We start from the raw sequence: 24,828 nt of genomic DNA, 5'->3' as shown, positions 1-24,828 counted from the left end.
CCTGCAAAAGCAGCACCGCCAGACATTCCTGTCCATTCATTGTCCTCTGAGAATAAAGATGCTTAGATTCTGAGACGTGAAGTGAAAAATCTGCAAAGGAAAGATCAGCGGAGTCTCTCTGAATCCTCTGAAATGTTTCTTTATAGAGTGTATGAAGGTTCTTCTCTTATCTACATATTCTGCTGAGAATTCTCATGTCTTTCCTTTGACTTTATATGGAACTGTGATGCTCTGCCCGAACACACCGGGTACAGAGAAGAGTCTCTCTAGCAGTCGGTCCATGAGGGGGGGCAGAGAACCAGAACAAACCTGAAATGTGTGTTTACCAGGAGTGACTCGACAGCATGATCTGATCAGGATGCAGTCTAGTGCTGAATGTAGAGTTAAGAAAGAATACTCAACATACAATCTCTAAAAGAGACTTTTGTTTCCAGAATCAGCCTTCAGAACTTATATTATCTGTCCGATGTTGAGTCCAACCTTTCAGTCATCTCTACATATTTTCAGGCCGATTCGGTGACATTTGACATTTCTCCTGCTGGACTTCTGTCCTTACACTCCCTCCTCTCTCGTTTCCTTTACTTGCATCTTCCTCTTTCTCCTCTGTCGTCTATCAAAGACAGTTTGAAGCAGATCTTTGTCACATATCCTCTTTGCATCCATCCCTGTCCAGTTTTAAGTCTTCTCTCTCTTTTCTGCAGGTTTCTGTTTTACACCCAGCTCAAACTGAGATCTTATATCTGTCTCCTCCTCCTCCTCCTCCTCCTCCTCCTCCTCCTCCTCCTCCTCCTCTTCCTCCTCTCTTTTCCTCGGGTCACACCGTGGTCACAGAGAGCAGAGGGTTGTATATCTTCTTTCCGTCTGGGGACCTGGAGCCGTGGGCCAGCAGCTCCTGGATGGTGATCCAGTTGTCGAGGATGCGACGGTTCCTCTTCTTCGTGATCTTCTTCTGGCTCAGCAGCAGGATGTTGTTGTCCTGTCGGGGGGGAAGCTGGGCGGTCTGGGCCGAACGGGGGTCTTCAGCGCCCCCTGCTGATGAGGAAGTGTCCCTGGATACAAAAACAAAAAGTGATTTAGAAAAATTATCTTTCAGGACTCAGTGAACTATTCTATGCATGCTTCAGGTTTTTATCTTGCAGCCTCAGATAAAAAGAGAATCTATGAAGCATGTCTCTTAGTAGTAAAGCATTGTGTTAGTCCTCATTTGGAGCGCCGGCCCTTTAAGACCAGCACACACAGCTGATATTAACGGTGCTGATGAAAGTCTGTGTTCAGGGTGAATCTTTGTTTGTCAACCACCGACAGACAAAAGAGACTCCACTGGTTTAGTGTTGCACAGTATGGTTTCCATAAATCAACGCTGACTGATGGATTATTGGTTTGGACTAACGAGGAGTTTGTCGTCGGCATGTTTCATTTTATTTTCACGCTGAATGGCCTCTTATCAGCAGAAGAAGGTAAGAGGATTTGATCTCATGATGTGGTGAATTCTGAGCTCTTGAGTGCAGTGTTGCCAGATTGGACTGGTTTCCCCCCAGTTTGATGAAGTTTGATGAAGTCGGGCTGGTAGATGCTTTTGAAAACATTGTGAACACAAAACAAGCTGCCGTTCTGTGTTCTGAAACACTCAAAGTATTGACTCGTTTGATTTGAGAAATACTTGATTGACGTGAGTTGTATTCCATCGTGTCACCGTGATGTCATCATCATCATCATCATCACCATCATCATCATCATCGACATGAGAATTTGTGTGCTTTGTTATCGGACTCTGCTCTTTTTTTTATTCAACTTTTTATCTTTGGTTACTTGATGCAGATATGAAGCTGTTGATGTGTGATAAAACTGGACCTTATTCTCTACCTGTCTCCTTTGAGGTAGTCCAGGCGGCTCTGCATCATGAACTCTCTTCTTCGTCGGTATTCTCTGGCTCTCAGCAGCTGCTGCTTCCTCTCCTCTTTGCTCCAGTATCGGCCCTGTTGGGGCAGACGTTTCATAAGGACAAAGTGAGATGTAGGTAGTTGAAAATGTATTTCAAATGGTGAGTTATTCAGATGTAAATGAGACAAAATACATGGGTTATTGTTACGTATTTTAAATTTCTGTAAACAAATGAATGTTTTTAGGTATAATTTTAAACATTTTGGATGAAAGATTATTATTATTATTATTAGTCAGTAAACTACAATCTTGTTTATTTATACATTGATGCCTGGTTCATAGGATATCTTCTGTATAAGTTACTCTTAATTTTTTGTGCATCTTCCTACGAAATCGAGGAGCACATGTCAATCTCCGCTGGTTACATGAATACGGTCTTTATTTTTTGTTCTCCCAGGACAGGTTTAGTAAATATCGTTGTTTCTAGTAACCACCTAAGTGTCGTTATTGAAGTATGCAAGTTACGTGACAAAAACATCAACGTTGACTTCTTGTTCCACACGGGGAACGAACATCGATCTACTGGCTGAAAAATCACTGGTTTCTGGACCCTTCCACCTCCAGGCCTCGCTGTGAGATTTTTTTTTGTTGTGGTCTTTATACTTCGTCATTCCTGTTTACGGCGCTGTTTTGTGGGATATCTTACGGCGCATTCTTTTTCGTAGCTTTTGCCATGAATGCCAGATGAGACGAGTGTGTTTGGTGACCTCTAGTGGTGAGGTTGAAGACTGCAAGCACTTTGCAACAGAGGTCGATGGGTCCAACAAACAGCGATCTGTCACTGTTTATTCCTCTAGTGAAATTAAAAGACAATGTTGAATTATTTGTCATGTAAATTGCGTACTTCAGTAAAAGCACTTCTGTAGTTATTTTAACTCCAACAACGAAAGTAGATTTGTTTCCTAAACCTAACTAAGTTGTGTTCTATAAACCTAACTAAGTTGTGTTCTATAAACCTAACTAAGTTGTGTTCTATAAACCTAACTAAGTTGTGTTGTTCTATAAACCTAAATAAGTTGTGTTGTTCTATAAACCTAACTAAGTTGTTTTGTTCTATAAACCTAACTAAGTTGTGTTGTTCTATAAACCTAACTAAGTAGTTTTGTTCTAGAAACCTAACTAAGTTGTTTCCTGTGAAAACGGAAGTTTAATTTGAAAAGAACGAGCGGAAACACGTGTTGCTGGACTTTCGTAGGAAAACGCACGAAAATGAGGAGTAACTTTTCGCAGGATATCCTACGAACTGTTGTATGAGGATTAGTTTGAATATTATATTCCATTCCTGTGACTATAGATCCTCAGAAATGCTACACACTGGCTCTTTAAGTAGTAACATAATAATGCCACTTTTGTTAGGTGAACCTTCGTGAGTAAAGAACCTAAAAGCTCCCATCATTCTAGTTTAAAGACTCTCTAGTCTGTACTGTACAGTACAGCCTGACACGTACTCGAGTGTGTGGACAGTTTCAGGCCTCGTTATGCTGTGATTACTGCGTACTCTCTACCTGTTTCATCTCACTGGCCGCGTCGTCGTCGGTCGTCATGCCGCTGCGTTCCTCTCTGATCTTCATGGCTCTGGCCTTCAGGAGACGATCCCTGACCGGCCGCTTGGCCACGTAGCGAGTGCCGTCGCTCCGGACCTTTACCTTTTAAAGAGGACAAATGAAAGTGATGATTTAAAGGCACTCTAAAAAGTTAAAAAGTTGTATTTGAATGTCTTCTAGCCTTCGGTTTTCTAGCTCCCTCAAGTCCTGGACCTGGAATCTGGAAACTCAAAGGCAATTAACTACAAACTCATGTGTCACGTAGCTGGTTGAAATGGCTGAAAGCAATGATAATAATACAGATTATTTTTTCTGACATTCATGTTTATTATTAAAATGACGTAATTTAAAATAAGACTGTTTCTCAAGTTAACACATTGTGTATCACTGTTTTGTATCATATCATTCTTTACACATGGAGGAGAAAAAAAACTAATTTAGATATTTCAAAATTGAGATTTGCTTCTTTAATAACTGGGACAATAGAAGTTAATACAAAATAATTTATGATCTTCACAACATAATCCCAGAAAAAGTGTATATAATAATAGTGAATTCTGCAGCCTTGGAGCCAAAGCACACTGCACAATCAGTTATTATTTATTATAATTTATTCCCCTCCAGTCGGCCGTTGGTTTCAGCACATTTCAGTTTACTATGAAGATCAACTTTAAGAATCAGAAAAATAAAAGTAATCTACCGAACCCCTTCTCCTGCTGACCAGGTGGGATTGAATTACCAAGATAAAAAGTAAATAAGATATAACGACAGATATATGAAGCAAAGCCTTGTATATCTTGTAGGGATGAGTAAACGTGTCATGAGAGTCTTCACTGGATCCTACAACATCCAGGATGTCTGCTTTAACTGCTAAATAGCATCTTATTAATGAAAGACTCATTGTATTGATTGTAATATTCAGGTTTGACCAGCACACACAGTCTTTCTCAGAATTAGTTTAGAGTAAAATGTTTATGAGATTTTAAATGCGACCTGTAGCATACAATGTTTTTGATGAAAGATATACATTTTAAGCTTATTTTCAGTTGCTTTTTCTGATGGAAGCGTTCGTCACACATTGTGTTGAAGGACTGGAAAGATGAAATTCTCACAATAATGTCGTTTTTTTACAGCTGTGATAAACTGTTTTGGCGATTGTTTGAAGAAAATATGTTTTTCCATCCCGCCTGCGGGTTTTGGGATTTCAGAGGGCTAATGGGAGAACTGATTGAAACCAGCTTTCATCACACGGTTTACCTTCCACTCCATGCGTTGCGGTGAGGCAGTCGGTGATGAGTGTGTCAGCCCGAGCGGTAAAGCCAGTCCTAACCGCGAGGCGCCTGCGTGGTGGCTCTCCAGACCACAGGGGGCGCTGTTCACACTCCTGGGGCTGGCGGGGCCGCTGCTGCCCGTGCCCGTCCCCCTCTCCTCGCCCTCGGCCCTCGCTCTGTTTCGGACTCGGTCCAGCGGGTCCACCAGGCCCTCGGAGGGCAGGGTCATGCAGCTCTGGTAGCGCTCCAGTGGTTTGTTGTGGCTCTGCCGTCTTCTGCTGAAATAGGGACTGGACTCTGCGCTTCCACCTCCGGGCCTGTCGGCGGGGCCGCCTGCAGTGATTACAATAGTTAATAGAGAAATCTGAACTCAAACAATACCATGAAAATCACATTTATTAGTTTTAATCAAACGCATTCATCTTTATAGTCCATCGTATCCTCATCAGTTCGTGTGATCTTGAACAAAGTTACTCCTTGATATTTTGTGTGTTTTCCTACGAAAGTCCAGCAACACGTGTCACTTTCCGTCCATTACATGCATACAGAAAATTACAAATAAACATCACGTTTACATCGGATAGCAGTGTTTTTTTTATCCCACTTTCGATAGCGTGTTGCACGTTTCTGTTGATTAGTGGAAAAAGACGCGATGAAAGCTCCTTTCATGACAAATAAAGTACATTTTTTAAGGTTCATTACAGTTTCATCACATAAGCAGCAGATTAAGGTAAAATGTCCCAACATGTTTAATATTTGTTCACGTTTTAAAGCTTTTTTTTTATCATCGCTTTGTGCTGCAGGAATCTGACCTGTTGTCCAACACATTGTTGCTTTAACTTTTGCTGTTTGACTGAGAGCAACTCTATCACTGCTTGGTGTTGCTCTAGCATTGTTGCTACAAAAGGCAGCAGATTTTATAGCAACCCTGTCTCTGGTATCACACTGACCGCTCTGTATTTGAGGCACTTGAAATGAAGGTGTTGATCACTAAACCTGAGTGAAAATGCATAAAGCTTTGTTTATGCCAGCACTTGACACAATAGTGTGAGAATACGCAGATGGTGCGCAAGCTACGAGCATTAACAAAGGCACCACAGGGTGTACAAATTAAAACTGTGTCACCAGCAAAATGCAATAAACCAAGAGGTGTTGCATTGCGTACCTGCTCTGGAGCCCCGCCCCCCGTCAGCCACACCTCTTCTTGAAGATGACCCCGCCTCTCTGGTCAGAGACCTGAAGATGGAAACAAACCCAACATATGATTATCTAAAACACGCAGTTTTCACAAAGTTTAAACTAACGAGAAGTGTTGAAAGCAAAACCATGAAGAGGACCTGAACTTGGAGGGCGTGCAGGGGGTGGAGCTTGAGCCTTGCGCCACGTTTCCATTGGCTGTGTCGTACTTCCTGTAAGTGCCGGGGGAGACGGAGCAGCTGAGGTTCGAGTGGCGCCTCTCTCTGTCTCGGTCCCGCCCGCGACGCCGCGGGGTGAGGGGGGAGTTCAGAGGGGGGAGGCGACTGAGGGGGAGAAGAGGAGGCGGAGACATCAGTCGCCTCCCACCTTCGTCCTCCTCTTCATGGAGAGGCGGGATCTGCTCGGTGCTGACCAGCGGCGTGCTCCGGCAGCTCTCCCCGCCGGTGTTGTAGGCGCTGGTGCTGTCTTTGTCGTCCGATCGCTCTCGCTCCGGCAGCTCGTTGATGGCCGACAACTCGTGACGATGAGGGTCGTTATCGTCGACGTCGTCGTTGTCGTCGTCCAAACCTTCAAGGAAAGAATTTAAAATTTCAGAGATTATTTTTATATTTGGATTACAGCAAAATCCTCTTTAGCTTGTTTTCTTTTTTTAATCCAAAGATCCAGTTCTTCTTACATTATTTAGTTTTTGACTCCGATTTTTACTTAAAAGAAATAGACGTTGACAATAAAAGACTGACTTAACGTTTTATTATTAAATTGTCTGAAAATCCTTTCAAATGATAGAGACAAATCCCACTTTTGCTGCCTTCTAGAAGTCCTAATTTTCACACGTGTAGGATTGCACCGTAGTGCAGCGTGACATCACATAGTGGGCGTGGTCACAAGTTGAGCTTTATTCATGTATTAAGACAAAGGCTGAAGACCTTTTTAAAGGGACAGTAGAGATGTCTGCCTTCTCTACAAAATAATGGGACTTCATGTGGATTATCTTGAGGGACCGGGTCATGATTTCTGGTAAGAGACGTTGTGGATTTTTTAAAAATATTTTTTTAAATCCCATTATGTTGGAGATATTGACAGTAGAGATGTCTGTCTTCTCTACAACACTCAGCAACTCGCACTAAAACAATCTAGATTGATAACTAGCACTACAAGTAAGAGGAAAATATGTATTTTAGATTTTGAGGTGAGCTTTCACTTTAACAATATTGTTTGAGGATAATTCATGAACTCAGTTGCTCGTGGCAACTGTATGAGCGCTTGTTTGACGTCTCAGCCTTTATCCATCGGTGCTTTCACACCTGCTGGTTGTCAGTTGTTGTCATGGTTACCTGCTTCGGGGGGGGCCGGTCTCCCGGCTCCGGCCGCCACCGTCTCCTCCTCCATCATCCAGGCCTTCAGGCATCTCTCCCTGAGCTGCTGCATCTTCTGCGCTCGCAGGATGTTGCGGCACTTGAACTCCAGGTGGCGTAGCTCCTCCTCGATCAGCGCCATCTCGTGCTCGCTCGGCGCCGCGTTGCCGTTCACGTCCACCAACGAAGAAGAAGAATCATCTCCCCCCTCCGTTATCTCCTCCCGGTCTCTCACCTCCGCTTCTCTTTGCCGTTTTTCGTTGCGTTTCTCGAACTGGCACTTGATCTCCAGCAGCTCCTGGTATCGCTGGCACTCCTCCTCCGTCAGGCCCGGCATCATCATCGTCAGCGGGGGCTGGTAGTGATGGTGGTGGTGCTGAAGGTCAGAGGTCATGTGTTAGCAAGAAACCATACATCTGGCCACGGAGGTCCTTCATAGCCTCCAGCGATCACAATGATTTAAAGTTTATTATTTGTGCTTTCAGAGGATCTTTAAGTTAAAACAGAATAAGAATGAATCGTTGCTAATCAGCTGAAACGATCTAATAAGATCTGTGCATCACTCTGTGTAATATATAAACACTAAGATGTGTCACATTAACCAAACTGCTGTTCCATGCCGCAATATATATATAATAAAAAGCAACCAGTGAACTTCCTGTTAACTGGTTGCAAAAAACAAGATGGCGACGGCCAAAATACCGAACTCGGGGCTTCATAACATCAGCGCACAAACCAATGAAAGACGTCACGACGACTACGTCCACTTCTCACAGTCTGTGGTTTGACGATGGGAATAGATAACGGTCTTCTGAACCTACTGGTCGGTGAAGCAGACCTCTTCTATGAAGCTGGTATCATTAAGGTGTCACAGTAGAAGCACAGCTCTCGTTGCTATGAGACGACTGAAGTGCACCACTCTAGATAATGGTGTAAATGGTTTTTCTCAGTGCTGCAGCACATGAGCGCACACAGCACACAGCACATCCCCCTGGAAGTCCATCTGAGTCATTACGGGTCACATCAGTTGTTGGAAGAATAATTCTACTCGTTCTACTTGAAACATAGCTTTTCATTAAAAGGCTCCGTGATCTTCTTGCATTTGTTGAGGGACTATTTTCCGCGGTGGATGAATCCACATTTAGTGCTCTAGTGAGTGTTTTGTATGTTTTTTTATTGTACCTTGTGGTGGTGGTGGTGGTGGGGGGGGCCGGCTGCCCAGTCCAGGCCGGGGAGGGAGTCGGAGCTGAGCTGAAGCTCTCGCAGGTGGAGGAAAGGAGGGGTGGTGTCTCCTCGGCCGTGCCCGGGGCTGGGCCCGAGGCCGGGGCTGGGTCTAGGACTCGGCCTGGGTACAGGACACACAGAGGGGGTTTGTGGAATACTGAACCTGAGTATTATTAGATATAATTCTGAAAGTTCTTCCGGTTATTTGTACTCGGTGCTGTTCTAATGGCTGAACTCCTCCTAGAAACACTTTCTTTAGTACCGACACTGGACCCCGGTCCCTACCTGGGGCTGGGTCCTGGTCTGAACTTCCTGGCGCTGCCCGGTGTGTTGGTGGTGTTGGTGTTGCAGGCGCTGGTCTGATCGCCCAGCAGGTCGTGCTCGGACGACTCCTCGTAGCGGGTGCTGTCGTCGGTCCGGCCCACTCCGCTGTCCAGCTCCTGGCTGTTGGACAGCAGAGGAGCGAGGCCGAGCAGAGGAGGGAGGGGCACCGGTGGGTCTCTGTCCTCCTTCTCTCCCCTCTCTCCTTCCTCCCCGTCATCCTCCTCCTCTTCTTCCTCCTCCACATCCACATCACCCCCTGCGCCGTCTCTACCTACTGCTTCCTGCGGGCAGACCAGTCCTCCTCCTCCTCCTCCTCCTCCTCCCCGACAGAGGCGAAAGACGCCGGTGGGGTTTGCGGAGGTGAGGGAGCAGGAGGAGGCTCGAGGGTTTGTGAGGAAGCCTCCTCCTTCTAGAGTCAGCTCCATGTCCTCCTCTGGACCAGCAGGGTTGTCATTCTGGAAGGACGCACAGAAAATGTGAAGATTTTAAATGAAGTGACATTTTACAGCCCACTGTCCAACTGATGTGTTTGTAAATGGATGCGTGTCAATGAGCATTTGTATTTAGTAGCTCATACGGTTTGGTGGGAGGTTAACGTGTTTGTTCATTGTCATACAGCTGCAGTCGTATGCAAGTCATGTGATTGCACTTTCAAGTGTGTGTGTGTGTGTGTGTGTGTGTGTGTGTGTGTGTGTGTGTGTGTGTGTGTGTGTTGACCTTGACTGAAGAAACTAGGTGACATGTGATAAACATCTTCTCCTCTCTTCATCCATCATCCCTTCATCCCTTCATCACTTCATCCATCTATGACACCTTTACCTCACAGCAGGTTGTAATGAAATACTTTGTTTGTGTTCCACTATAAATATTTCATCATCTACTGAAAATCTAATTATACAACATATAATACCAGCGAATGGTTTTTTTTGCCTGGTCTATTTTTCACACATTTAACGGCATTATTGTTCAGACAGAAATAAGAAACTGCAGGTCCTCTCAGTAGCTTCTTCCAGAGCTTTCAGCTGCATATCATTCTCCAGGAAGACCGAAACGTCTTGTTTCCAAGGTCATGAATGAATGTTGAATGAACTTTAATGTTGAAAGACAGAGTCCTGCTAGAGGCTGTGATGTTCACTTCACTCCCAACACATTTATGGAGCTGACGATGTAAAGTCTGCCCTGAGGGGGCGCTAGAAGAACCACAGGGTCATTCAAATTAAAAGGGTTCAGTATAGTTCCACCATATTTGCCAAGAAAGTGTGTTTGTACTGTATGTTTCTACAAACCACAGATGAGTTTAATGTCAACATGTGTGCATTGGACCAGAGAAAGCGAAAGTTATTGAAAGTTATTTGGTTTAATAAGCGATGGAAGCCGCTTTCAGCTCAGATTTTGTGACTCTCTCTCTCAAAACTACGTCCTCTCCCTCAAAGAGCCTCTGCTGCTCTTGGATTTGTGCTCAAACTGTTTGCCTGGTTGACAGAGTTGTTGAACAGGAGAAATATCTGGAAGCCGGAGCGCAGAGATCTGTGCAACAAGCAACAATAATTCTGAGTGCAAAGCCGACAGTTTGAGCACAAATCCAAGCACGAGCGGAGGCTCTTTGAGGGAGAGCTCCACAAACAGGGAACACAGAGACGACTAAAGCTTCATGTTCATGATCTCAATCTGAGGTTAGACAGACAGACGTGTGGACGTGCGTCACCACAGTTTACCCGATCGCTGGAAGGACACTAACGCACACACCCATGAAGAGAAGACATTTAAAGGCCACTACTCTGGGTCTCTCTCTCTCTCTCTCTCTCTCTCTCTCTCTCTCTCTCTCTCTCTCTCTCTCTCTCTCTCTCTCTCTCTCTCTCTCTCTCTCTCTCTCTAGTCACAGCTGCTCCCTCATCACTGTCCACTTTGTTATTTGCTTAGTCGATAAAACGTCCATCATCATCATCAAAGGACCGGCTGACGTGTCGTCTGAATACTGAACCGTTCATCTATCTGGTTGTCATGTGACTGTTTGCACACATTCATCAGTGAATATGTACACGCGTGTGATTTTTTAACTGACGTGTATGAATATGCCGTCTCGCTGTTCCTCCTCTGTCAGCAGATGTGCACACACACACACACACACACACACACACACACACACACACACACACACACACACACACACACACACACACACACACACACACACACACACACACACACATACATATGATTAATGTTTCTAGTATGACAGCAGGTCCCCGTGTGTGTGTGTGTGTGTGTGTGGTAAACACAGAGTACACACACAACCAATTAACGTTGTGAAGGGAAAAGGCTGACTGTGACTGTGACTGTGACTGTGACTGTGACTGTGACTGTGACTGTGACTGTGACTGTGACTGTGACTGTGACTGTGAGGGTCGGTGGTCTTCTTCACATGTTCACAGTTGTAAACTATACGTTTGCACCTCAGATCACAAAAGTGCCCAAAATTACAAACCCTCCAGAGGTGATGCATCTGCATCGTCACACAGCGGTTTGTATGATGATCCCCTAAAAGCCTGAACGACGTGTTACATTTATACGTCTTTGAAAATGAACCTCCGTCTTCACCGGGAACTCGGTTACATTGTGAAATACTTTTAGGTTTAGAAAAAGATTGTAGTTTGAGTTTAAATAAAGTACACGAGTTACATGACAGATAAATCAACGTTGACTTCTCGTTTCACACGGAGAACGAACCGTCTTCTGTCCCAAAGATCGCTGTTTGTTGGACCGGCGCTCTGATGTTTTTGTAGGTGAGACCAGTCTGACCCTTTTGCATCTTCTACCTTTCCTTCATCCTCACCCTCCAGTGATGCATGTTCTCCCCTCTTCACAATCAACATCATACAGGCTGGAGGGCCGATTAGTAATAAATCTGATGACGGCATTTAAAGAAACCAAAGTCCATATTCAGAGTGTGAATGTGTTTTACAGCCGTCGCGTCCAGAGATCAGATCATTTGAAAATGTAAAGTTTGGGGCTAACGGTAGCGAGGAAAGGTCAGCTGGGAAACCCAACTTCCTGCCAAAGCAGCTGCTGAACCAAACTGTGGCTGTTTATGAGTCTTTTCTCTCCCGTCGACCAGCAGCAGCCGTGACACGAGCAGGAAGTAGGTCAGTAAAGCAGGCTGCAGGCGAGCTGAGCGATGGAACCGGAGAGACGCTGCTCGTCCTGACGTTATGGATGTGGAGACTATTTCTGGAGCTAAAAATGAAGAAATCCATCCTCACAAAAAAGGATCCAACGATGAAGTGACTGTTTGATTCATCTTATCTAATTAAAGTGACCGTGAGGAACCTTTCTCTGGCTCTGAACCAGTCTCTGTGTAGTCCTGGTCCTCTACATGTCCTCCATCTGTAAACGACACCATCAGAGAGAAGGTTGTGTATTTCTACGGTTATTCTTAATGCTTCTTAAGACCCACATCCTCCAGGAGCAGAGCTTCACCACGCTGCTGGAGACCCAGGACGTAGTGCTGGACCCGCTGGAGGGAAGGGGGGGCACGGGAGAACCAGAACCAGGACTGAGCGGAGCAGACTGTCAGACCTGCTGCAGTAACATGAGAGGTGTCTGCCTCCGATGAAGTAGTAAAGCCCGCCTTTTGTTCGATTTCATTGGCTGCCTGGGTGAAGTGTGACATTGCCGAATATATTTGTGCGCGTCTATGAACTACTAGAAAAACGTACAGCGAGAAGTAAGAGCGCCAGACGTTGTGTGAACACAGACGTCTGTCTTGAGATAACACTTCATGCACGCAACGACCAGAAACCGGCTCGTCCAGAACTCACGCTAGAGCGAAATAGTTGTGAAGCGACGGGCCAGCTGTGCTGTTTCTGTGGTTACCTGCAGTCTGTTTACCCCGAGCGTTGATTTATTGTTTTCAGTCAGTGTTGTAACAGTGTCGTGTGACGTCACCTCGATATCCGGCCTGGCCAGCAGCAGGGAGAAGTTGATGCTGTCCTCTCGGGTCAAGATGGCCACCGCCTCCTCTCTGTTCTGGATCTCCACGCCGTTAATCTAGAAGAGACGGACCGGTCAGGAGATCGGTCACTCTGTGGTCAGTGAAAAGTCGGATCGTACATGCGTGAAATGTGAGAACCTGTTTTTATCGAAACACCAAAGTGTTTTTATTATTACCTTCACCTGTCATTCACCGTCCTCTTAGTTATAAAACGCACATGAAACATGTCATAGGTAGATGTTCTGGTAACGACCGGTACAAGCGAGGAAATGTCAACGGAGATAAATGTATTCACACTCGTTCTTCATCCTCAGTCTCTGAGAAGGAGAAGTCAACACGTGTGGAGGTGCAGCAGAACAAAGACGTTGATTTTGATTCTTTTCATCTATCAAACAATAAAGTTTAACAGTTCATTCATCTTTATCTCTAATTAATATGTTGGAATAGAACACTTAAGATCACCAGCAATTAAATAGGTTCTAATGATAATTAATAAATGTGTAAACATAAATGTTTGGACACAAATACTCGTTTGGTCACGTTGTTGTAAAACGCCGGTTCTACACGACTCATTAATGATGAATAACCAACGTTTGCTTTGACAGTTTCTTCATGACTAATAATTTGGGAATTTAATGTTGTAACTTGTAGAGAGTGACTTTAATAATGCCGTAAACACAAGTGATGTGATTAACACAGAGAGAACGTGTTGCAAGAAGTGACAGGAAGTGATGCACACGGGTTCACAGAATAGTCTGATTCCACACGTCTTCACTGTTTATGTCCCCCCCCCCCCCCCTCTGATGTGGGGCTAAAGCGCTCAAGTTCCATGTCTCGGTATCAGCAAACAGCATGTTCAGTTTGAGTTGTTTTTGTTTCTGTGCTCCTTCCCTGAAGTTTGTTTCTCGAGTTCTATTTGCTTTTTTCATTTCCTCGTCCTGAGTCCTTTGTCTCTATGCAGCGGCGTCCTCTCTCTGCTGTCCTGTGATTGGTTCCCTGCATCAGGACCAGTGAGGCCATATTCCTCTGCAGTGTTGTCGGTGCCAAGCGGGGGTCTGACCACGCATTTTGTTATTGGCAAAGACTTGTGACTTCGCCGGTCGAAGTTCACCAGAGTGTGAGTGCAGCTCAGAGGTGTGAGGCTGGATCTCTGCTGCGTTACACGAGTTCATCTGATCCTCTTCTTAAAAACTGAACAATCTGCTCGATTTATCTTCTGACCAACAGAGCTGAGCGGTGTTCTGGTAACACAGGGTGACCACGCTGGCTCTCCCTCCATCTCTCCCTCCATCCCTCCCTCCATCTCTTTGTCCATCCCTCCCTCCATCTCTCCCTCCATCCCTCCCTCCATCTCTCCATCCCTCCCTCCATCCCTCCCTCCATCTCTCCCTCCATCCATCTCTCCCTCCATCCCTCCCTCCATCTCTCCCTCCATCTCTCCCTCCATCCCTCCCTCCATCTCTCCCTCCATCCCTCCCTCCATCTCTTTGTCCATCCCTCCATCCCTCCCTCCATCTCTCCCTCCATCCCTCCCTCCATCTCTTTGTCCATCCCTCCCTCCATCTCTCCCTCCATCCCTCCCTCCATCTCTCCATCCCTCCCTCCATCCCTCCCTCCATCTCCCCCTCAGTCTATTTTTAGGACAGCAGTAGCTGGGCTGCTGACGGCTCTCTCTGATTGGTCGAGGCTGTCCCCGGGGCTCAAGGTATGAATTCACATCGTGTGATTTGAAACTATTTGCAGCGCTCATGAGGTCAGATCACTGAGCAGAGGACACGTTTGTATTTTCATTCTGCAGAAGACGAATCTGTCCTGAAGATCAACATTCAATATTTATGAACAGAGATTTCATTACTGTAATTTCATCACTCGGTTTATAAATAGTCTAAAGTTCGTCCTGAGGGTGAAGCTAAAGTCATTCCTATCACTTTTAATGACCACACTATAAAAAACAACGATGATGATCTCACGTCTTCCTCAGCGGACACACTTTGCTCTGTTGTCGTCATGTGACCGTCGCTCCATAAGTCACGTGAGCCAAACGCCGTCCGCTGCAGGAGATCGGTAGTTTTGGTTAAAAGCTCTTAAACAAAAAGTTGTTCCTCATTTTTCGTGCGTTTTCCTACGTTTGTCCAAAAGCAAGTTTCTATTTCCGTTCGCTACATGCACTGTGTTTTCTAAATAAACTAAGATAAAGATTATAGTTATTTGCTGAGTCTAAACAGGCTTTGGTTTATCGTACCTGGAGGATCCGGTCGCCCTCTCTGATGCGTCCGTTCTTGGCTGCGATGCTGTTTGGATTAACCTGAAGATAAAGAGACACAAAGCACTTCAGCAATAGACGGACGAATAAATGACCTCATGAATTAAGAAGCAGATCGATGATTAATGACGGGATGAAGGCGCTTTAAACCGGCTGAATGAACGGAAAGAGAGAAGATTGGTCGGATGAATGATTCAAAGGGAAAGATAATGAAGAAAGTGATTAATGGACGGATGTAAATAATAAATGAGGAGGCTGAATGAAGAGAAGGATGAGTGATGAATCAATAAGAAATGGAGTAACACCTTCTGTGAGCTGTTTATATATATTTTAAATCAATTTCTTTCCGTATAAATGTGTGAAAAGATAAATGAGATCAGCTCTGGGGAGGATGAAGAGCAGATGAGACTCTGGGGAGGATGAAGAGCAGATGAGACTCTGGGGAGGATGAAGAGTAGATGAGGTTTCACCTCTCCGACATAGATCCCGAGGTCCTCCTCGTCGTCGGTCCGGTAGCAGACTGTCAGACCCAGCTTCTCCTGCTGACTGGATTTGTACAGCTCCACCTCCTGGAGGAGCGGGAGGAGAAAGACTGAGATATAAGAAGACAAAACTCAAAGAGTGGCTCAACGAAGTTCCCCTCGTGAAACAGGTGATGGAGCGACTACTCGCGGTTATGGTGAGTTGGTGAAAACAATCTGGATGTATATGGTTCGTCCAGTCTTTGGAGGTTCAGCTCATAGACTGTATGTAAGAAGTGGACCTGGTCACCGAGATGTCGCCCATTGGTTCATGGACTGATGTTTTGAGAGGGCGGAGCTTACAACCAAACACTGAATAAGATGTTTTTAGGCCAAAATGTTACAATTAACTTCCATGAAGTGAAAACAAACGGTGAAAGGGTTAATTTGTAAGATGAGAACAGACCGGTGACATCACTCATTGTTTTGTCGACTACACTTTTGAAGCATCTTATTTTTCCGTAACCAGTGAACAGGAAGTGACCATATTTGGACTGAGGAGTGACGTACAGACGGCGTATACGCAGTCGAGAGGATGCAGCTTTGAGACATGAGGCATTGACTTCACCGTGTGGTTTAATCATCAGGTTTGTCACAAACTGAAGAACAAAGTCAGTCTTTAGAAATCAGAGACCATCCAAGACACCTTCCACCATCAGTGATCAGCTGGGACAACGAAAGACATCACTGTAGCTGCAACAATGCTCTCTGGATTTAGCTGGAGGGCATCGACGGAGGAAAGTAGGTGATTAAGGAAGCAAATGAAGGATGTAATCCAAGGAGTAAAAGAGAGCAGGACATTAGGAAGTAATTTAGGGGGCAATAAAGATGGTGGAGATAGTGGTGAACGAATGAGAGGAGAGAGACCAAAGGAAAGAATGAGCATGAATTAGGAAAGGTTAGTGGAGGAAGAGAACAGGAAGTCTCTTTGCTATACGGGCCAGAACCAACATGAATGTTTCCACTTTGCTGACTTCTTTAATGACCACGCTGGCGTTGGTCCCGTTCAGCCAAACACAGCGCTCCATCAGGCGTGAGCAAACTGAACTAGAGCCTCTTTGAAGGTTAAGACCAGCCCGACCGTCACTCATCTCCATGTTCTCCACCAAACACGACAGCTAGTAGAAGTCAATTTGTTCCAGTGACGTTTCTGAAGGCTGTGGATTGTTTTTGCTGAACAAGCAGAAACATCTGTATTTCCATCCTCCAGGTTTCATTTCATTGATTCTTCGCTCAGTTATTTGTGTTTTTTCTTTTCCTCCTTTCTTTCTTTCCTCCTCCAACATCTTACCTCTAACCTTCGTATTTCACTTTCTTCTTCACTCTCCTCCTCTCTTCCAGCACTTCCTCCTCTCTTCCTTCTTTCCTGACTCTAAATCTTGTCTTGTAATTAACAGTAATAGCGATAATCTGACCTTAAAGTAAGGCCCTGAACCATGAATGAAAAGCTTCATGCATCATGAAACATTTGTTGAATTATTCTGTGTAGTTGAAGAGGAAAAGAAAATCTGATTTCCTTCCAGAAAAAACCTCAATACAACTTAAAAAAACACACTGAAATGAAATAAAATGGCTGTTTTCAGACACTGTGATGTCATTGAGGTGTGGCCAGTAATGCAACATGATTAAAGAGTGACATCACCTCCAGCTCTGAGTCACCCGCTCCATGATGGAGGGGTTGACTGATGGATCTACGGCCACTTCTGTACGAAGAAAGCGTTGACAAATGTGGAAAATAGCGATACTGAAGTGACACTAGATGGTGGAGCTCAGTAGCACCGAGCGCTGAATACGACCAAAATATTACAATTAACTTTCATGAAGTGAAAACATACCGTGAAAGAGTTAAAGTTGTAAGAAATAAACACGGACAACTCCCAGACCGGACTAGAGACCTGTCAATCACTGTGTAGCCCCGCCCTAAAGCATCCTCTGCTTTATGGTCTGTGTGACTCTAAATGGACCATCATTTACTAAATGAACATCATGCTGTATTGAAGAAGACTTGAAACTAGAGATTGAGACCATAAACTCATGTTTACAATGTTTACTGAGGTAATAAATCAAGAGAGAATTAGAGTCATTTTCTCATAGACTTCTATACAACCAGAGGAGTCGCCCCCTGGTGGACATTAGAGAGAATGCAGCTTTAACACATGAAGCTCTGGCTTCACTTTTCAGACCTGATTTTACAAAGAGCTGTAAAAAGGTTCACCACCGGTGTGTTATTGAGTTCTCACCTCATACTCCAGGTCATCCTGTCTGTCCACCTCATGGTTGGAGACGTCAAAGTAGTCTTCAGGGTCGTTGTATTCAAACACACAGCTGGAGGGAGGAGTGAAAACATCAATCCCCATCATATCTAACACCATTGATTTTTCATACCTGGAGACCTGTCATTATTCTTGACCCCCCCCCCCCCCAAAAAAGAAGACAACGACCAGGACTCACAACTCATTGATCCCGTATGGCTCCACGAGGTGAGGGAGAGGAGGGGAGGGCGGGGGTGGAGGGGAGGAGGAGCCGCCGCCTCCCCGGCCGTGGTGGTGGTGGTGGTGACCTCTGCTCCTCCCCAGCGGCACGATGTTCTGGAAGCTGATGTCCGTCTGCGTGGCGTTGTCGACGCAGTCGGGGATCGCCACCATGGCAACGGAGTAGATGGAGCCGCTGCCGGCCCCGTTACCGCCGCACACCAACGTACCTGGAGGAGGAGGGAGGAGGAGGGAGGAGGAGGAAGGAGGAGGAAGGAGGAGGAGGGAGGAAGGAGGAAGGAGGAGGAAGGAGGAGGAAGGAGGAAGGAGGAAGGAGGAGGAAGGAGGAGGAGGGAGGAAGGAGGAAGGAGGAGGAAGGAGGAGGAAGGAGGAAGGAGGAAGGAGGAGGAAGGAGGAGGAAGGAGGAAGGAGGAAGGAGGAGGGAGGAGGAGGAGGAGGAAGGAGGAGGAGGGAGGAGGAGGAGGAAGGAGGAAGGAGCAGGAGGAAGGAGGAAGGAGGAGGAGGAGGAGGAGGATCATAAATATAGTACAGACTTCACTAATAATAGATATAAATATATATAAATGTTTGAACTTGGTGGTAATCGTGGGTCACTAGCTGACCCGGTCCATCAGAGTCCTCTATAAACTCACGTAGTGTGATGTCATGCTAGTCTTGATCATTTCATGTGGTTTAGGTCTCGTGTATAAGTTTCTCCTCCTCCTGATCAACTCGCTCTGTTTTTGTTAAATCACACCTAATTTGCAGCGATCCAATAAAATCCAAGAGACTCTCAGCTGATTTAAATCTTAATCCTGTGAGTTAGCAAACACCAGAGGAGCCGCTGCTCAGGTTCCAGTCTTCATTTCATCAGAAGATGCTCCACTTTGAAATATAGTCGATTCATTTTGAGTCCATTGAAATCCAGATGAGACCTAAAACACATATTCAGGACCAACATGCTCGCTGCCTTTAGTGAGAAAAAAAAACAAGAAAAAAGCTGAAGAAATGAAAGTAGATGGAAACCATGAAGAAGAATCATTATTTACTGTCATGCTGTTTGTACACATGTTTATTCTTTTGATCTTGGCAGCTGTTTGCTTGAAGGAGAAGAAACTAAAGGTCGGAGAGGAGACGGAGGACTTCTGACTGATATTGAAACAGATGAGCAGAAAATGATAAAACGCTGCATTTACATCACAAAAGATGGAAAAAGTCAGATGATAACACCAAATGATTTGATATTTAAGAAGGTGAGAGGAATGTCAGGAGATACGAGGGGAAAAGACGAGAGATGACGAGGAAGAGGAGCATCAGCTGACGAAGAGGCATGGGATGAAAATATTGGATATAATGAGGCAAGAACGTGGGAAAAACAAGGACGAGGATAAAGCGAGAGGTTTGGGTTTGAAGTATTGCAGAGAGACGATATTAACAGATGAGATAAAGAGGAAAGAGGATTCCCGTCTGACAGCAGCTCAACTTCAAAAAGAGCAGAAAACAAAGAAAACCACGGACTGAATGGTCAAATACCAGCTGATGTGTGTGAGCGGGGCGCGGCTTACCTTTCCTCCTGTGACTCTTGCGGACCGACCCGGGTTGGTGCAAAGGCTCCTGGGAGTTTTGTGGCTTGTCCAGCGGGAGCTGAGAGGGCCTCCGTCCTCTGACCTGGAGAGGGGACCGGAGTCACAGTTTGTCTTCGATGCAGCAGGATGTAAACACAGGCAGAGTAACTTGGGAGTGAGGCCGGGTTGGTGTAACACACAGCTATAAGCTAGCTGATAACGCTGATTACGCCCAATCACTCGGCTGATAACATCGGACGGCGCCAAGTTTACAAGGTCACAAATGAACTGTGAGCCTCAGATTTGAGGCCAACATGTACGAGAAGTTCTCAGAAAACAACGTGAATTTCAACATCTACAGTTGGGCAATCTCCATCTGCTTGTATTTATATTTCTTTTCTTCTGTGAATGAACAGCTAAACGGCAAATCTTTCCTTAAAACAGCAAGATGCAAAACTAAAGACAACGCTAAACACGCTTGGAATGTAGACGTGATCATATGAAAGAGAAGCAAGACGTTGCTGGAGAAGAGTTTGCACACTTCATCAAAGCTTCCTCACATAAATCAGCGATTTAAAGGCTGTATAGGTGACGGTGTGGGAGGAGAGGCTCTCTATCTATCCTCAGCTTCGTGGGAGAGGAACCTTATTAAAGATGACTGATAGCAGGCGGATGGAGGGATGTGGGACACGAGAGTCGGTGAGGAGGATCGATGAGAGCTGACGGATGGCGACATCCGAGTGTGTTCTACCTTTACGTTTCCGTGTCTGTCCATCGGCCGCAGGGAGTCACTCCAGCCTTTCTGCTGATGAGAGAGAGGGAGACAGAGATGGATGGAGTCACTGAGGTTTGGAGGAGAGGGAGGAAGAAAACCGATAAAAACAGAGACGTGTATTGCATTTGTTTGTTTGGCATAATAATAATAGAACATTCATAGGTTTGGTATACTGTGGTCATCATATTATACAATAATCCCTGGTATTGTTTCTTGTCTTGGTTGTAATTGTGTGTCTCTAAAGGCTCCACAGCCACAATAACTGTATACTTCCATCCTCGATTAGAACAAAGTATCCTCACACAACGGTTCATATATCTTACAAAAAGGTTTTTGTGCGTTTTCCGAAAGTCCAGCAACACGAGTCAATTTCCACTTACTGGTACGCAACTTACGTTACTTCTCGACAACAACAACAACGTATTCTGGCTGAAGGATCGCTGGTTGTTTAACAGTTTAAAGTTATAATAAGACAAAAAAACACACACACAGCTCGCAGACCGGAAAACATCGTGGTAGAGACCTGTCAATCACCGTGTAGCCCCGCCCCTAAAGCATCCCCTGCTTTATGGTCTGTTTGACTCTAAATGGACCATCATTTACTAAATGAACATCATGCTGTATTGAAGAAGACTTGAAACTAGAGATTGAGACCATAAACTCATGTTTACAATGTTTACTGAGGTAATAAATCAAGAGAGAAGTAGAGTCATTTTCTCATAGACTTCTATACGACCAGAGGAGTCGCCCCCTGGTGGACACTAGAGAGAATGCAGCTTTAGCAAACTTACACATTGGTTTCAGTCAGCAGAACCGGAGGTTGCCGCCTGTTTCAGCCCTATAAATCACATTTTACTGTCTTTTAAATCGAACCATCAGTTTTTTAAATGAACTCTCACTCAGACTCCGTGTTACCGTGTCACGAGCACACAAGGGACGCGTCAAATGAAACCCACCAAGTGTTTCACTCAAGGGCGCTCACATGCGTGCAGGCAGAACAGATGCTAATTCACTGGGCAGCCTGTAACCTCTGGTTCAGTCCCGCCTTCAATCAGCAGCTCATAACTAGCTTCCACACAACGAGCCGCCAGCCGCTCACATTAGCATAATAACACAGCTGTAAGCACAACAGAGCGACTACGGGCGTCACTCAGGGGGCAGTATGAACAGAAACACCTGCTTGCAAATGAACATGGAGGTAATTATTTATGGTGTGTGTGTGTGTGTGTGTGTGAGAGAGAACTGTAATAAAGTACTGTGTGTTTCTTTGTTATTAGATTCTGAAGCACCTGTGAAGCTAACGTCTGCAGACACACTGAGATCAAACTAATGCCTGAAGACATATCGAAAGCCCCAGAACGCACACGCTAACCTGCTACATCCAGGTAACACACACACACACACACACACACACACACACACACACACACACCAGCTCTGTCTAACACACCTCTCCTTAACGCTGCCTTTTGTTTCAGAGCTGATTGTTATGCATTACATGGCCTCTGCAGGGTGTGTGTGTGTGTGTGTGTGTGTGTGTGTGTGTGTGTGTGTGTGTGTGTGTGTGTGTGTGTGTGTGTGTGTGTGTGTGTGTGTGTGTGTGTGTGTGTGTGTGTGTGTCAGTGAACATAAGGCCTGAGCCAGTCAATACTTACTCAATAACCACAATCATCTATCAGGCCTGTTGTGGTCTGGTCCCTGATTGTCATTAAGTAGGTCGGCCTGGAATTTCTCCCCTGATGAAACCCATTCTCTCCCATGTGTGGTTATGTTAACACACTTCATTTGGTCCCAGACCGCTGAATCGCTGTTTTCATGTTCTGGTTCGTCAGACGTCTGTAAAGGTCTGGATGGCTGCTTGTTCCTGGTTCTTGAGAAGCGACTGATCCAATCAGGGGCTTTGAGGGCGGGGCTCGTATTTCAAGTTGAGATTAAATTAAAAAAATACCGTTTTAACCATTTTAAATCACATTCTCGGTTTTCAGTCGTCACCATCTTGGTTTTCAGAACTGGAGGTCTGGGATCCAAAGTCCTCTTTAGCTCTGTTACATTCTGAGCCCGCCCACTTTTAAACGGTCCAATCAAATGCAAAAGATTTTATTTTAAATTCCTATTGTAACTGCAGATCTCACAAATATTACGTTTCACTGAGGAATACGTCACAGTTCACAAAGATGCTCTAACTTCCACTTCACTGGGACTCTAAACAGCTGTTATCTCAGTTTTAACTGACGGTTATCTGTGTGTGAGGACTGAGGTCTGAGGACTGAGGTCTGAGGTCTGAGGTCTGAGGTCTGAGGACTGAGGTCTGAGGACTGAGGTCTGAGGTCTGAGGTCTGAGGACTGAGGTCTGAGGTCTGAGGTCTGAGGTCTGAGGTCTGAGGTCTGAGGTCTGAGGACTGAGGTCTGAGGTCTGAGGTCTGAGGTCTGAGGTCTGAGGTCTGAGGTCTGAGGACTGAGGTCTGAGGACTGAGGTCTGAGGTCTGAGGTCTGAGGTCTGAGGACTGAGGTCTGAGGTCTGAGGTCTGAGGTCTGAGGTCTGAGGTCTGAGGACTGAGGTCTGAGGACTGAGGACTGAGGTCTGAGGACTGAGGACTGAGGACTGAGGTCTGAGGACTGAGGTCTGAGGTCTGAGGACTGAGGACTGAGGTCTGGCAGATCTGCTCATGCAGAACTCCAGTATCATCTTTGTTTCTTCTGGATTTGTCGGTTGACTGTGAGTGTGTGATGATAATGACAACATTCCCTGACTGCCTGTGGTGCTCCTGCTCATTATACTGGTGTGTGTGTGTGTGTGTGTGTGTGTGTGTGTGTGTGTGTGTGTGTGTGTGTGTGTGTGTTTGTGTGTGTGTGTGTGAAATGAATAACTGAGCTTCTCTTCTGATGCTTCATGTCGGTCTGGACAGGAAGCAGCTCAATCAGGAGGAGAATGTTTTTATCAATACGGAATATTTGATCACTGTCAACAGTTAGCAATCAATAATCCCTAAATTCTGTGTTATTGGATGCCGTGGACCAGGAGGTTAGAAACGTAACCTTGACTTGTGAGTCTGTGAGGCTGGAGGCTGGACTGCATCGCTGGTTCAGTATTGATTGTTTTATAGATCAGAGCCGTCTGAGTCTTCATTATGTTCCATAACACTTCAGTCAGTAGTGATTAGTTATGGGAGTGAATGGAATCAAATAATCTAATAATGAACTAAACATGTTCTTTATGACCTGTTACAGCGCTGTGACTGTGTTGTTTTAAACCTCGTGTTGTTCTGTTGGTCAGTCTGGTGCTGAAACATCACAGCTTCTGCTGTTTCGTACAGACGTCCATCCGTCCCAATGCGTCTCACTGACTGTGGTGATCCTTCAATGTGTCTTCTGGCGCCATCACGAGGTCAGAACGTTGGTTGTTTTATGACCAGACGTCGACCCTCAGCTTCAGCTGTACTTTGTGTATATTTTGTGCACAATGCAGCCTGCTGACCGGACGCGGGTCTTATGCAATGAAAATCCATTTCTCTGTCTTTACGATTCATCCTCTGGGGAACATGAATGCATTGTGTGTGAGTCCTGGCATGTAAAGAGACGGCAGAACCGATTTAAATGAAAGTATTGACGGCCTTCAGTTTACCGTCCTGCTGGGTTTGTAAATCTGACTCTCAAGCAGCAGCTGTAAGCTGTTGGGATCAGAGCAGCAGCAACACATGCAGCTGATGCTGACGACTTCTACTGTCCTGCATTGTTGTCGCCGTCTCCATCAACACCACCTCCTGGGGCTTCAACGTGCTCCTCCTCCCTGCTCATTAACTATTTACTGGTTCCATCAACACACACTCCCTCCACATCTATCAACACACACACACACACACACACACATACACACAGAATAGTTCTACATCAACACACTTTCCTGTGGCATTTATCTCTTTCACCCACGCACTCCCTTCAGTGCATGATCACACACACACACACACACACACACACACACACACACACACACACACACACACACACACACACACACACAGTGGAGAAAGAGACGGGACGAAGGATCCATTTTTCATTCCCAGCATGCCGAGGGGAAAGCAGAGATACTATAATCATACCCGAGAGAGGGGGAGCTAAAGGAAGAGAGCGGTCAGAGAGAAAGAGATGAAGGTTGAATCCAGACAGATGAAATCGTAAGAAACTGGGAATAAATGGAACAAAAGGGAGAAAAGAGGGGGAGGGGGGGGGGGGGGGGGATGCAAAACACCAGAAAGGGAAGATGAAAGTGGGAGAGAGGAGGAGAGAGATTTCTACTTTCATTCTCTCTGTCTCTCTCTTTCCAGTCACCCCTCACCTCCATCAGTCCTCTGGACTCTAGAGTCTGATGGAAGTCAAGCGGCGGATGGA

The 24,828-nt window shown here is 45.5% G+C and overlaps 1 protein-coding gene across 1 annotated transcript in view; it reads right to left on the bottom strand.

The window, feature by feature from the left end:
• Positions 1–814: 814 nt before the first annotated feature.
• Positions 815–24,828, bottom strand: part of LOC306706809 (PDZ domain-containing protein 4-like) — a gene marked incomplete at both ends in the record, with an annotated part of 32,830 nt that continues 8,816 nt past the window's right edge. Inside the window, 16 exons of the mRNA XM_079174030.1 lie at positions 815–1,049; positions 1,864–1,976; positions 3,447–3,587; positions 4,743–5,089; positions 5,922–5,992; positions 6,094–6,520; positions 7,288–7,684; positions 8,491–8,653; positions 8,818–9,311; positions 12,802–12,903; positions 15,090–15,152; positions 15,581–15,679; positions 17,872–17,956; positions 18,083–18,332; positions 19,668–19,770; positions 20,419–20,472. Of these exons, the coding sequence (XP_079030156.1) occupies positions 815–1,049; positions 1,864–1,976; positions 3,447–3,587; positions 4,743–5,089; positions 5,922–5,992; positions 6,094–6,520; positions 7,288–7,684; positions 8,491–8,653; positions 8,818–9,311; positions 12,802–12,903; positions 15,090–15,152; positions 15,581–15,679; positions 17,872–17,956; positions 18,083–18,332; positions 19,668–19,770; positions 20,419–20,472 (3,144 nt within the window). The remainder of the gene's footprint in view (positions 1,050–1,863; positions 1,977–3,446; positions 3,588–4,742; positions 5,090–5,921; positions 5,993–6,093; positions 6,521–7,287; positions 7,685–8,490; positions 8,654–8,817; positions 9,312–12,801; positions 12,904–15,089; positions 15,153–15,580; positions 15,680–17,871; positions 17,957–18,082; positions 18,333–19,667; positions 19,771–20,418; positions 20,473–24,828) is intronic.

Source organism: Pholis gunnellus (genome assembly GCF_910591455.1).
Source record: "Pholis gunnellus genome assembly, chromosome: 2".
NCBI classification, from domain to species: Eukaryota; Metazoa; Chordata; class Actinopteri; order Perciformes; family Pholidae; genus Pholis; species Pholis gunnellus.
The sequence above is the reverse complement of the archived record's forward strand: the minus strand, read 5'-3'. Positions and strand labels throughout refer to the sequence as shown.